This window comes from Mytilus californianus, unplaced genomic scaffold (genome assembly GCF_021869535.1).
Source record: "Mytilus californianus isolate M0D057914Y unplaced genomic scaffold, xbMytCali1.0.p SCAF_7, whole genome shotgun sequence".
Classification (NCBI taxonomy): domain Eukaryota; kingdom Metazoa; phylum Mollusca; class Bivalvia; order Mytilida; family Mytilidae; genus Mytilus; species Mytilus californianus.
Window position 1 is genome coordinate 64,650,981 of NW_026262723.1, and position 13,962 is coordinate 64,664,942.

The window sequence follows — 13,962 nt, forward strand, 5'->3', positions numbered from 1 at the left end:
GCAACGTTTAAAAAATTTTGGTTAGAAAGAAATGCACCCAAAATTAATGTGTACGCCCGGGCGTTTTGACGTAAACGTAGCTACGCGCCTGAAAACTTCTTACAATAATTAGTCAGTGCTTGGGATTTGTATATATACTATATGTATAATTGTCAATATTTAAAATCAGTGAGTCGCTGTTTACAAAAAGTATGAAGCAAAAGTCTCCAATTTTTTGGATCATTTAATCATATTTAAAAAAAAGTAAAGATTGATGCATGGTAATATGAATAAAAGGTCTGGAGATGTAGTGTATACGTCGCTGAGATAAGCAACCCACCAACACAAGAAAAAACAACAACAGGAAGACCTTCAATCTTCAGCAGATATTCTCAAGAAGATAAAATAGAATGTATTAGTTTAAATCAAATCAATAAAATTGTTACTCAATAGCATAGAGTAAAAATAAAAATAACTTATGTACATTATTATTAGGGACCGTTCAATATTTATCAGATGGATGGGCCTGTGCAAAATAGGGCGGGGCAAGCACTTTTTTTGTGGAAATATTTGGATGGGCGAGAACTTTTTTTGATATGTATAGTGGATGGGCCAGAACTTATTTTATAGGAAAAATTTTGCAATCAATTTTATTGGTGTGTAGGAAATTTCTTTTGCAGGCACACAAAACATAAGGGACATGGTCTCGACAAACTGGTAGCTTGGTTCATTTCTGTCAATTTTACTGATTTACCAAGAAATGATTGTAACAGGATGCTGTTACGAAGTCTCCCAAACGAAGCTCCCATAATTCGTAATTCCCAGGGTCGCCTGACATTGGGCAGCGTCCAGTGAAAATTAGTTTGGTCCAGTAAAGTTATATGCATTAGTGATGCCTGGGGACTAACCCTGTATATCATTCAAATCATCTTGGCATGACAAACCAGAATATATATGGTTTAGGGGTGGGGATCTCGACCATTTACAAGATACTAGAACATTGAGGGTGGGGGGAACCCCTGGGGACTGACCCTATACGTCATTCAAATGTTCGTTACATGACAAACAGGAATATATATGGTTTGGGGGTGGGGATCTCAACCATTTAAAAGATATTAGAACATTGGGGGTGGGGGAACCCCTGGGGACTGACCGTATACGTCATTCAAATGTTCGAGACATGACAAATAGGAATATATATGGTTTAGGGGAGGGGATCTCAATCATTTACAAGATATTAGAACTTTCTCAAATGGCAGGGGGTCGAGATGACCCCTGGGGACTAACCCCGTATATCATTCAAACCATCTTGGCATGACAAACCAGAACATATATGGTTTAGGGGTGGGGATCTCGACCATTTACAAGATATTAGAACTTTCTCAAATGGCAAGGGGTCGGGATGACCCCTGGGAACTAACCCTGTATATCATTCAAACCATCTTAGAATGACAAACCAGAATATATATGGTTTAGGGGTGGGGATCTTGACCACTTACAAGATATTAGAACTTTCTCAAATGGCAGGGGGTGGGGGTGACCCCTGGGGACTAACCCTGTATTTCATTTGATGTGCATTATCATGACAAACCAGAATATATATGGTTTAGGGGTGGGGATCTCGACCATTTACAAGATATTAGAACTTTCTCAAATGGCAGGTGGTCGGGATGACCCCTGGGGACTAACCCTGTATATCATTCAAACCATCTTAGCATGACAAACCAGAATATATATGGTTTAGGGGTGGGGATCTTGACAACTTACAAGATATTAGAACTTTTTTAAATGGCATGGGGTGGGGGTGACCCCTGGGGACTAACCCTGTATTTCATTTGATGTGCTTTATCATGACAAACCAGAATATATATGGTTTAGGGGTGGGGATCTCGACCATTTACAAGATATTAGAACTTTCTCAAATGGCAGGGGGTCGGGATGACCCCTGGGGACTAACCCCGTATATCATTCAAACCATCTTGGCATGACAAACCAGAATATATATGGTTTAGGGGTGGGGATCTCGACCATTTACAAGATATTAGAACTTTCTCAAATGGCAGGGGGTCGGGATGACCCCTGGGGACTAACCCTGTATATCATTCAAACCATCTTAGCATGACAAACCAGAATATATATGGTTTAGGGGTGGGGATCTTGACCACTTACAAGGTATAAGAACTTTCTTAAATGGCAGGGGGTGGGGGTGACCCCTGGGGACTAACCCTGTATTTCATTTAATGGGCTTTATCATTTAGAACATTTTCAATTAAAAAGATTGTGTTTATCACAAACGGTTTTCAATTTATAATCATTTGAAAATTAAAAAAAAAAAATCCCATAGGGTTCTATAGTAAAACCCTCTTTTCTTTTTGCCCCTCAAAGTACCCCTTTATAAACCCCATTGCACAAACAAAACCCTGATTGCACCACTAGACATGTTAGTCTAACATATTGTGAAACCCTAGTTAATCTGACAAGCGGTTTTGGAGAACGGGTGCGGACAAGTTCAAATTTAAAAGCGGCGGAAGAAGAAGAAGAAGAAGAAGAAGAAGAAGAAGAAGAAGAAGAAGAAGAAGGAAGAAGAAGAAGAAGAAGAAGAAGAAGAAGAAGAAAAGAAGAAGAAGAAGAAGAAGAAGAAGAAGAAGAAGAAGAACTGAGCAAAAACAATAAGTCTTCCCAAACTTCGTTTGGGAGACTTAATTAAAGAATAAAAGCTAGAATTTTCAGTTCGGACTTATTTCAGAGAGTCACTTTTAAAATTTTATATAAATTTTCAAATCAACTTGGATTTTCATACAACTCTATAGAAATCTCAATTGTATTTTGACCTTATAGAACACCAGGTTCTTTGATAGTTTTGTGTGTTGCTGTCAAATTTATGGATTTAATTATTAGGTAAGAAAAAAAAGCTAAAATTTTCAGTTTAGGCTAAATTCAAATAGTCACCTTTAAAATTTTTTATAACTTTTTCAAATCAACTTGGATTATCATAAAACTCTACAGCTATCTCATTTATATATTGATCTTACAGAATGCCAGGTTGTTTGGTAGTTTTGATGTATTGCTGTAATGTTTATGGATTTAGTTAATAGGTAAAAAAAGCTAAAATTTTCAGTTTAGGTTAAATTCAGATAGTCATCTTTAAAAATTGTGTAACGTTTCCAAATCAACTTGGATTTTCATAAAACTCTACAGCCATCTCATTTATATATTGATCTTACAGAATGCCAGGTTGTTTGGTAATTTGGTGTTTTGCTGTCAAATTAAAGGATTTAATTAATAGGTAAAAAAAGCTGTATGAAAGTCAAAACCATGTCTGCTTAAATTGCTTTAAAACGACCATAATTTCTTTCTTGAAAAGTAGAATAGATAAAGGGATATTGTTTATTTGAAATATAAACATGCTTTGTTATTAAGACAATTATTGGTAATTCAGCTTATGAGTCCCTTTATTTTAAATTAACAGGGTATTTTCAAAATTGTATACAAATTGGATATTTAGTTAATAATTTTTTTTGATTGTTAACAATAGTTTGAATAAATCTTCATTGTCCGGGAACACAGCTATCGTCCTCTGATTTTCATTGTCCATGAATATAGTCCCTAGTGTGGATGGACAGTGTGTTACTTGGCTGCCAATTTTTTTTATACCCCTTCCAAATTTATTTCTTCATGTTTTATACCTCAATTGGAAGTAGGGGGATTAAGTAACACTGTAAAAAAAATTGATTCATGAATTTTAAAGTAGAGTAGTGATTTGGTCCAGCTGAAAAAGGTTAAAATTAGCATTTCGGAAGCTGTCAAAAGATTTCAAGACCCCCCTAAAATAAATTTGTCCATATTTTGAGTTAGAGCCAATGAAGTTTTCTATAATTTTGATATAATTTGTCCCAAAAGTAGTACAACACACTGTAAAAATATTATTGAGAAAGTGCAGGTGGGATTTTTTTTATTTCCATTTATTGTCTTAAAGAAATGCACTACGAAATAACTGTGTTCTCAGACCTCATGTCCTATGGTCACAAAAGGGGAAAAAAGTGGTGATCCTCAATGAATTAATAGAACAAAGACGTAAAAAGAGATACATTAAACTGTTTCAAATTTAAAATGACCTCAGATTTCAGAAAAAAAACATAAACTAAGTACATTTAATAGTATGGTAAATATTTTCTTCATATGTTTTATGACTTGCATGAATATTGTTAGCACTTCTTAAGCCTCTATGAAAGGCTGGCTGATATAGTATGCTAATACTTATGTCTTGAGATTTAATTGTGATATTGTATCTGATGCTGCACATATAAAATCAAATCTATACATGTATATTCATACTGGTTTTAAAAACAATAAAATGTATGTTTCTGATACACACATAAATATATATATATATATGGAATTAACTAGCACATTTTGAATTTTGTATTTATACACCAAAGTCTATGCTTTGATTTCCAGACATAAACATGCAAACATTAAAATAGAAAAAGAACCTAGATCATTTTTGATTGTCTTTAAGTTTTAGAGGGGCAAGGACTTTTTTTTATAGAATTTTTTAGATGGGCAAGGACTTTTTTGCAGAATTTAAAAGGATGGGCATTAACTTTTATATTGAAACAATATTTAGAATGCACCAGCCCATCCATCTGGTAAATATTGAACGGTCCCTTACAGGCATGTGACAGCAACAAAAGCTTTATTTCAATTTGTGTCAATATGTTCAAAAATAGCATTCCACAATTAGACAAATATTTATACAATTTATATCTACATGACAAGTTCTAAATTGCTGAATAATCAAGCTAGCAAACAACAAGGCACATTGTGTGTATACCCAAAATTGAAATCGAGTATGGAAAACAAATGATTATCAAATTTAACAGAGAGTACAAGCGTAAAAATTGACAGAATAAAATATAAATCGATGTAGCAATCACATTGAAAATTGAATCATGTTTGGTAATAGAAATTTGCCAAATATATTTCATATATTTCTATGAACAAATCTCTGTTTGCCGGAATTTCAGCATTTTTGAAATTAAATTCCGAATATGAAACACCGCTGTTTATCCAGCTTACATTTGTAATATGTATGTCTATATCAATGACAGACCTCTGTCTATCACGACCAAGAAATCAACTCTGCAATCTCTAATTCTGGATTCGTGTTGACCAGCACACATTCGAAAAGTCATATATTTTTGAATTTGTGATGTGATATCACAATTTTGAATATTGAGATAACCAACAAAAAAAAAAAACAGAATATATTTTTAATGATCATCTTGAATTAAAAATTTTATAATCATGAACCGAAACATTATGTTCAGTTAAGATACGTCAAATCGTAAAGTGCAAATTGTATACATTCACAGTTTTGAGTCCACTGTGCCCTCAAGTGTTGCTTCAAGAAATTAAAATTATAGTGCTAACAGTTCAAACATCACCACGAATACGTTTTTCTTAATTATGTTTGAAGAATACTACAAATACTTTTACCGTATGATTTTATACATATGTCACATTTGTAAAGTCCTGATGACTACTCGTGTGTCCCTTCAGACTGTGAGCCTTACCACACGTATCAAATTAGTGCTGGTCAATATCAGAGTGTGTCCTCAAATGCAGCTCTAACGTACTATAACTTTTATCACACACGTCACACTTCAGCGTGTACTTTCCTACACAGGCAATTTTTTCCAACGTGTGTTTAACGTTTGTGCTCATTACGTGAAAACTACGTTATTTCCACGTGTGTATCACACCGTTTAAACGTTTATATCACCTGTATTTGACACACACAAGATTCTCACGTGATAATCACGTTTTAATCTGCTCACGTGATATTCACGTTTAAACGTAACGTTATTTTCACATGTAAATTTTTTAACGTGATATTAACGTGTAAATATTGTGTTATTTCACACGTAAATTTTTAAACGTGATTTTAACGTGTAAATATTGTGTTAATTTCACATTTAGATTTTTTCACATTATTTTAACGTGTAAAAGTTGTGTTATTTCACGTCTATATTTTCACATGATTGTGATGTGAATTTCATATTAATATCACATGAATAACATATGTACATGTAAGTGCAAGTTATTTTTGCAATGGCAATGTTGGATTTTCATGTGTTCAGTGAATATTTAAGGTAATGCATCTGTCATATAAATTTTCCCTTAGTACAACATAAAAATTCACCAATTGCAAAAATTGAAGTTGTAAGTGTATTGTATGTTGTTTACTGTAAAATATAATTCCTTCACATGGGTTATTCTGAATTAACAGACTAATTAGAAATATACATTGTGCTTTGTTATGCTCTAAATGATTGAGTCTTCCTTTATTTCCTGTTCTATTTTATAAAATCTTCCTTTACTTCAAGTTGACAATGGTTTTCATTAGAATCACAAGAGGTATATTCTGTAACAAGTCCTTTTAACTGAAATAAAACTCATTTCATGTTCTGATATCTTCTTTTCACAGTCTTGTTGTTATAATGATTTACTGCTGCAGACACTTATTTCCTCTTTTTATTCATAGAAGATGTATCACTCTGTCAATTTTCCCTGCAAACATAAGAAAAGTAGTAAGAACAAAGAAATTGTAATAATAGCTTATTAATTTTGTTGTTGAATTCTACTGGTACTGAACAAGCTCTAAATAGAAGATGCAAAACTACATCATATGAATGTTTTAGTTTATGATTATTTTATTCGAACAATTGACTTAAATAGAATCAGACACAAGTTTTACTTCTGTATACAATAGGATAATAATATTATATTAAATTGAGTATGCATACATACAAAATTATTTAATTCTAACATGAGTATAAGTTAACCAATTTGAAAATAAAATGCAAGGCTCAGCTTGATATGACTGACCACAGAGGTATATAGACCAATTTGAAAATGGGGCCCAAAATCAGAAATCTAACTTAACGATTAGATTCAGCATATCAAAGAACCTCAAAAATTCAATTTTTGTTGAAATCAAACAAAGTTTACTTTTGGACCCTTTGCTTCTTAATGGGGACCAATTTAAAAACGGGGCACAAAATTAAAATTTTAACTTAACAGTTAGATATCTCATATCATAGAACCAATAAATAATTAAACTTTATATGTCTTCAAACGACAAAGTTTAAATTTGTACCCTAGGGACCTCAATGTGGACCTATTTTAAAAAAGAGGCCAAATCTATATACAAGTAACAAGGTTTGAAAAAATAAAATAAAGACTTTGAATTAAACACAATTGAAATTGGTCAAGAAAAAAGCAGTTTATACATGTACAAAGAATAAACAAAGTGTTATTTTTGGCCCCTAATGCCTAAACTGTTAATATGGTTAAGGCCATAACCCCTAAAATCAATCCAACCTTCCTTTTGAGGTATGGAACCTTGTGCTGTCATAAAGATACATTAACTTAAATTTGCGACTGTATAAATATATCATAGATATAAGAAGATGTGGTATGAGTGCCAATGAGACAACTCTCCATCAAAGTCACAATTTGTAAAGTAAACCTTTATAGGTCAAAGTATGGTCTTTAACACAGAGCCTTGGCTCACACCGAACAGCAATCTATAAAGGGCCCCAAAAATGTTTGTCAGTTCAAGGGGAACCTTTAGTGATGGGGCAATGATATTTGGTATTCATTTGTATTAGTATTGGCACATCACATTTCCATGGAGATTATTTGGCCCTGTACATTCAGTCATGTTTTTTTTATGCCCCTGCAACTGAAAGTTGGGGGGCATATTGTTTTACCCCTGTCCGTCCGTCTGTCCGTCCGTCCATCCCATTATGGGTGTATAGTTAATCCGCATAACTCCTCCTACAGTTTGAATCCTAGGAAGTTTTCACTTTGCTGTCTGTTTGTACATATATTGAAGGTGTGCATGTGGTCAGGGTTTTGATTTTTATTAATATTTGCTCTTTTGGGAGATAGTTGAACTTTGTCAATTTTTGGAGTACCGGGTATTTACTTTCATAAGAGGAGCGTTTCCAGATAACTCCTCCTACAGTTTGAATGCTAGGAATTTTTCACTTTGCTGGCTGTTTGAACATACATTGAAGGTGTGCATGTGGTCAGGGTTTTGATTTTTATTAATATTTGCTCTTTTGGGAGATAGTTGAACTTTGTCATTTTTTGGGTGTAAGCGGTTAAATGTTATAGTTATTTTAAAATAACACTTTGCATCTGCGGGGGCATCAATTGTGTCTCCTAGACACAATAATATCTCAAAGAAAGTCCTACATTGACTTTGTTATAATACAGTTACTTCAGAGTGGAGTCACTTTGTCTAGTTTTCATTTCAATTTTACACAGGGAAATCACCACATTGGTTATGATACATATAAAAAAGATGTGGTATGATTGCCAATGAAACAACCCTCCACAAGAAACCAAATGCCACAGAAATTAAGAGCTATAGGTCACCGTACGGCCTTCAACAATGAGCAAAGCCCATACTGCATAGTCCGCTATAAATCACAAATGTAAAACAATTCAAACCAGAAAACTAACGGCCTGATTAATGTACAAAAAAAAAATAACTAAAAAAAACAAATATGTAACAACAAACAACAACCACTTAACTACAGGCTCCTGACTTGGGACAGGCACATACATACAGAATGTGGCAGGGTTAAATTTGTTGGGGGAATCTCAACCCTCCCCTAACCTGGGACAGTGGTGTAACAGTACAACATTAGAACGAACTAAAAAAATCAGTTGAAAAAGGCTGAACTCATCAGATGGATACAAATAGAAATACATACAACAAAAACACAGAGTGGACGTGGATGGGTACTTGTACATCCCAACAACAAAAAGACACTTAGTACAAATCTGAGAGTGCAGATACTGACAGCTAGTTCAAAGCCAATAACAACTTAAAAAAAATGCATCTAAGAATAAATTATCAATCAGTACACATCCAACATCCAATGGATTTAGTGTAAAGACATCATAAACAATCAGAGAAAAACATGACCTGGTGCAATGCCAAGATACAGGAAATGACAGATTGTAGATCCATGAAAGTGCATATGTATATAATAATAATGTTTACTAGGGTTGTAAACTATAGATATATTGAGAATTTTATCACATTGTTGTTTACAAAGCAAAAGCAACACTCATATTAGAAGTAAAATAAAGCTTTCATTATGTATGCTTAAAGAAGATAATATTATAACAGTAAATAAAATTCTTTTTTTTTATCCTTTCAGATGAAGAAACTTTCAAAAGAGTGGAGCATTTAGAAGACAAAACAATCAAATATTATTTGTTACTATTTCAGTAACTTTTCAAATGTTAACTGTTTAGAATATTCTTAAATATAAATATAATTGAATTTAATGTGGAAAGTGTTTTGTTTTTTTTAACATTTGGTAACATATGCCTCTGTTAGGGACAATTTTTTAATCATAAGCTGATTATTTTTAGATTTTAGATTTGTCATGGTAAACCTGCGTGGGACACAACTCTTGTAGAATGAACATTGTAAAATAGCTAGTCTGTATTGAATTGTTGTTTGGTATACATTTGGTTTTGCATTATTTGTTGTGCAATTTCGAATTCGACTTCTTTTCAAACATTGTATAAATTTAAAATGTAGCTGACTTTGACATTGGTATCCATACTTTTAGATTTTTTTATGAATTGTCAAACAAACGCGATTATAAAGCAAGAATTTCAAACAAACAAAAAAAGAAATACTAACAGGAAGATTCGAAAGGTTTCAAACATGTAGAAATAGTCTCATGGTTTAAATAAGATTTGGATTTATATATATATATATATATATAAGTTTTAATGGATGCTAAACATCCAGCCGCAAATATTACATACATATTCAGGATGATAACAGGTAAATAAAACATGCATATGAGGTAACTGATAATCAATATAAGACAATTTATTGATGTATAACTCACTTTTACAGTACTTTTACCATAAAGAACCAGAGAAACTTCTTCAAATAGAGATGACTAAGAACAAAAAATGATATGTGACGTCAATGAGTGCAACAAAGACAATATTTCATTTTTCCAAGTGGCTGCTTCACATAAAAGTCTTGTTGTATTATCACGTTTATATCACGTGGCTTTATATTAAACGTGAATATCACGTTGTATTATTATGTGGATTTATATACAACGTGAAAATCACGTGTGACGAATGTTTATTTCACGTTGTGCTCACAACGTGAATATTACGTTTCTGCTCGTTTCACGTTGTACTCACGTGGTGTGGACAATGTGAATATCACGTGATTCCAATGTTAAAATCACGTTGGAAAAAATTGCCTGTGTATGTCTTGCCAAATTTCCTGCATTTTGATACTTATTTCCACATGTTTCACATTTGTAAGGTTTATCACCTGTGTGAACCCTCATGTGAACTTTTATTGTGTAGCTATCAATAAAACTTTTATTACAAACATCACAATTAAATTTTTTGTCACCCTTGTGGTTTCTAATATGTCTATTGTAACGTGACCGAGGGGAGGTCAACACCGACACAGACGGACGGACATAACCATACTATGGCACGACAATGTATCCTGTGGTAATTTCCAGTAACTAAATAATGCGATATATATTTACAAGTTTATTAACAAATGTACATTACTTCCGACTTATTGACAAAGTTAGCTACAAAGTTAAAACATATAAACTTTAAATACAAGTCCTCCAGAATCTACTGATTCAAGACTTCAAGGAAAATCACATCCTTCCAGTATCACAGCTGATACACAATCTGCCAGTCTCTGCCCAACTGACCTTGATCATAGAGTTTAATTACTTTCACTCTAGACAAAACAAATAGGCATAACTTATTTTATTACCCTACACCCCAAGACATCGCTACTTGTCTTAATTACATCTGACAGTTCAACTTTAACTGCAGATAATAAAACTAGCCATTTGTCAAATTAGCCTTGCGTCATTAATTTTCTCTGTACACAAATAAACAGTTATAAAGTCAAATTAACTAGAGGTCAATATTTACAAAACATTAAAATATTACACTATGCAGATTGCTATTATTATTGAACATCTGACCACAAGTGTCACATTTATAAGGCTGGTCGCCATTATGTGTTCTCATGTGTCCCTTTACAGTGTAGCTTTCAGTAAAACTTTTATTACACACACTACACTTAAAAGGTTTGTCGCCACTGTGGGTTCTCGTGTGTTTTATCAAGACACTTCTGTAACCAAATCGCTTTCCGCATACATCGCATGCATGAGGTTTCTCGCCGGCATGATTTTTTTTATGTCTTCGTAAATTACTGATATTACAAAGTTCTTTGCTACATATATCGCATTCGTACATTTTACGGTCTTCATTATTGTGTAATAAACCATGTTTTTTTAAGCTGACATTGCAACTAAATTTTTTCCCACATACGTCACACTGAAAAGGTTTCTCTTTAGTGTGAGTAATCATGTGTTTCTTTACATAACCGCTTGACACAAATGATTTTCCACATACATTACAATAATATGGTTTTTCTCCCCCATGTGTTCTCTCGTGTTTCTGAAGGTTTCCTTTCATATTAAACATTTTACCACATACATTGCATGTGAAATGATTAAAGTTTTCTCCAATATGTATTATCATGTGGGTTTTAACGCTACTTTGCACACTAAATTCTTTACTACAAACGCCACATTTAAAAGGTTTTTCGCAATTGTGCGTTCTCATATGTTTCTTGAATTCACTACTTTTACCAAACTGTATCTCACATACATCGCACGTGTATTGTTTACTTCCGGTATGTGTCTTCAAATGTTTCTGAAGGTTAGTTTTCAGACCAAATTTTTTGCTACATACTTGGCATGTGAAATGTTTACGATTCTCAAGGCTATTTTGCTCACTAAATTGTCTAAAGCACACCTCACATTTTAAATATTCATCGCCAGTGTGTATTGTAGAATGTCTCTTTAAGTTACTTCCTTCCTTAAACCGTTTCCCACATACATCGCATGCGTATGGCTTATCAACAGTATGTCTTTTCACGTGTCTTCGAAGATATTCATTCGAATAGAATCTTTTATCACAAATATCACATGCATAGGTGTTTTGATTGTCCTTTTCTCTGGTATGTATTCGCACGTGGTTTTTGGCGGTTATTTGATTGGCAAATGTTTCTCCGCACACGTCACATTTGAAAGGTGTATCACCAGTATGAATTATCATGTGTTGCCGTAAATATTGATTCAGTCTAAAAGCTTTATCACATAATTCACATTTGAATCTTTTTTCGTTTGTGTGTGTTGTCTTATGTATTCTCAAACAAGTGTTCCATCTGAAACTCTTTCCACATACATTACACTATAAGGTTTATCATCGGTATGTATTCTGATGTGTCCAAGTAAAATTTTATTCATACTAAAACCTTTATCACATATATCACATTTGTAAGGTTTATCTCCGTGCGTTTTCGTGTGTATCTTTAAGGCATCTTTCCAAGAGAACACTTGGTCACATATAGCACATTTGTAGACTTTATCGTGTATTCTTTTATGACTTCTCAAATTTTGCCGCACAGTAAACCTTTTATTGCACACTTCACATTTGTAAAGTTTTTCGTCACTGTGTGTTTTTATATGTCGCTGTAAGTGTTGATTTTGACTAAATCCTTTGCCACACTCTGTACATTTGTAAGGCTTTTCACCCGTGTGTATTCTCATGTGAATATTGATATATTGCTTTAAGCCAAAAGCTTTACCACATATTTCACACTTGTAAGGCTTTTCTTTTGAATGTCTTACCCTATGCATGGTCAGGGTTCTTTTCATATCAAAACTTTTACCACATTCTTCACATTTGAAAGGTTTTTCTCCACTGTGTATTCTCATGTGTGCTTTTAAGGCGTCATCACGAATAAACCCTTTACCACATTCACCGCATTTAAAAGGCTTGTTTTCTGAGTGTAAGAGAACATGTGATTTTAGCGATTCTTTCTGAGGAAATTTTTTTCCACACACATCACAAGTAAAAGGTCTTTCACCAGTGTGTTGTCTTGTGTGTCTCTCCAGTGCACTGCTTGAACGAAAATTCTTCCAGCATACGTTACACTTTTGACGTTTTTCACAATTATGTATTTTCATGTGTGTCCTCAGACCTGATTTCAAATCGAAAGTTTCATCACAAGTGTCACATTTAAATGGTGTGTCTCCACTGTGTCTTCTCTTGTGTTTCTGTAAGGATTTTTGACTCGCCAAACTTTTCTCGCACACGAGACATTTATAGGGTTTTTCGCCTGTATGTATTCGAACGTGTGCTTCATAAGTTTTCTTCTTACAAAACCTTTTACTACATACATCACACCGAATAGGTTTTCCACAAAAAAGTCTTCCACACGAACCACAAGTGGGAATTTTTTCATTATTTCTACTTTTCTTAAGAATTTTCTTTTGTCTTAATTGTTTTACAGTTTTATTTTGTTTTTCGTCCATTATTTCCTTATCAACTATTCGGGAATAAATATATTATATTCTATCATCAAAGCAATGAAATATGAAAATTCGACTCCTAGAGTAAAGTATATTTGGACCTGTTATTATTTTAACTGCACATACTTTATAATGTGATATCCTACTGTCAACGTTTAAACAATTTGTGGTTTTCACTGAATACAAAATTTAAAAGTCAGACGATGATGTTTCTGTATGTTTCCTGTGGAAGATAAAAAAAATATAGAGAAAACTGCGTTTTACATTGTAACAGAGGTTGGTTTTTCTATATGTTCCCTGTCGGAGATAAAAAGAACATTTGGAGAAAACTGTGTTTCTATTGTAAAATATGATGGAATGTATGTATGTTCCCTGTGGAAGATAAAGATAACATATGGAGAAACCGAGTGCAAAATTATTACAATAGATGGTGGTTTTTAAGTATGTTCCCTTAGGGACATTAAAAGAACACATGGGGAACACTGTGTTAACATTGTAT

General features: G+C 33.3%; 1 protein-coding gene across 1 annotated transcript; it reads right to left on the bottom strand.

The window, feature by feature from the left end:
- Positions 1-5,348: 5,348 nt before the first annotated feature.
- Positions 5,349-12,698, bottom strand: LOC127709506 (zinc finger protein ZFP2-like). Its single transcript, XM_052215113.1, has 3 exons — positions 12,398-12,698; positions 11,343-11,606; positions 5,349-5,383 (listed from the first exon to the last, which is right to left on the bottom strand). Exons 1-3 carry the CDS (start codon positions 12,696-12,698, stop codon positions 5,349-5,351), a joined length of 600 nt encoding a protein of 199 aa, XP_052071073.1.
- Positions 12,699-13,962: the final 1,264 nt, after the last annotated feature.

Bases quoted from the DNA above. Each gene is read 5' to 3' on its own strand.
- LOC127709506 (XM_052215113.1), bottom strand. From the start codon at position 12,698: ATGAGAATACACACGGGTGAAAAGCCTTACAAATGTACAGAGTGTGGC. The intron at 11,607-12,397 runs GTATGAATAAAA...TACATATTGGAG, and splicing joins TATATGTGATAAAGGTTTTA to AAAACTTTAATCATTTCACA. The intron at 5,384-11,342 runs GTAAAATGTACG...AATTTCTTGAAG, and splicing joins ATTACACAATAATGAAGACC to CAACACTTGAGGGCACAGTG.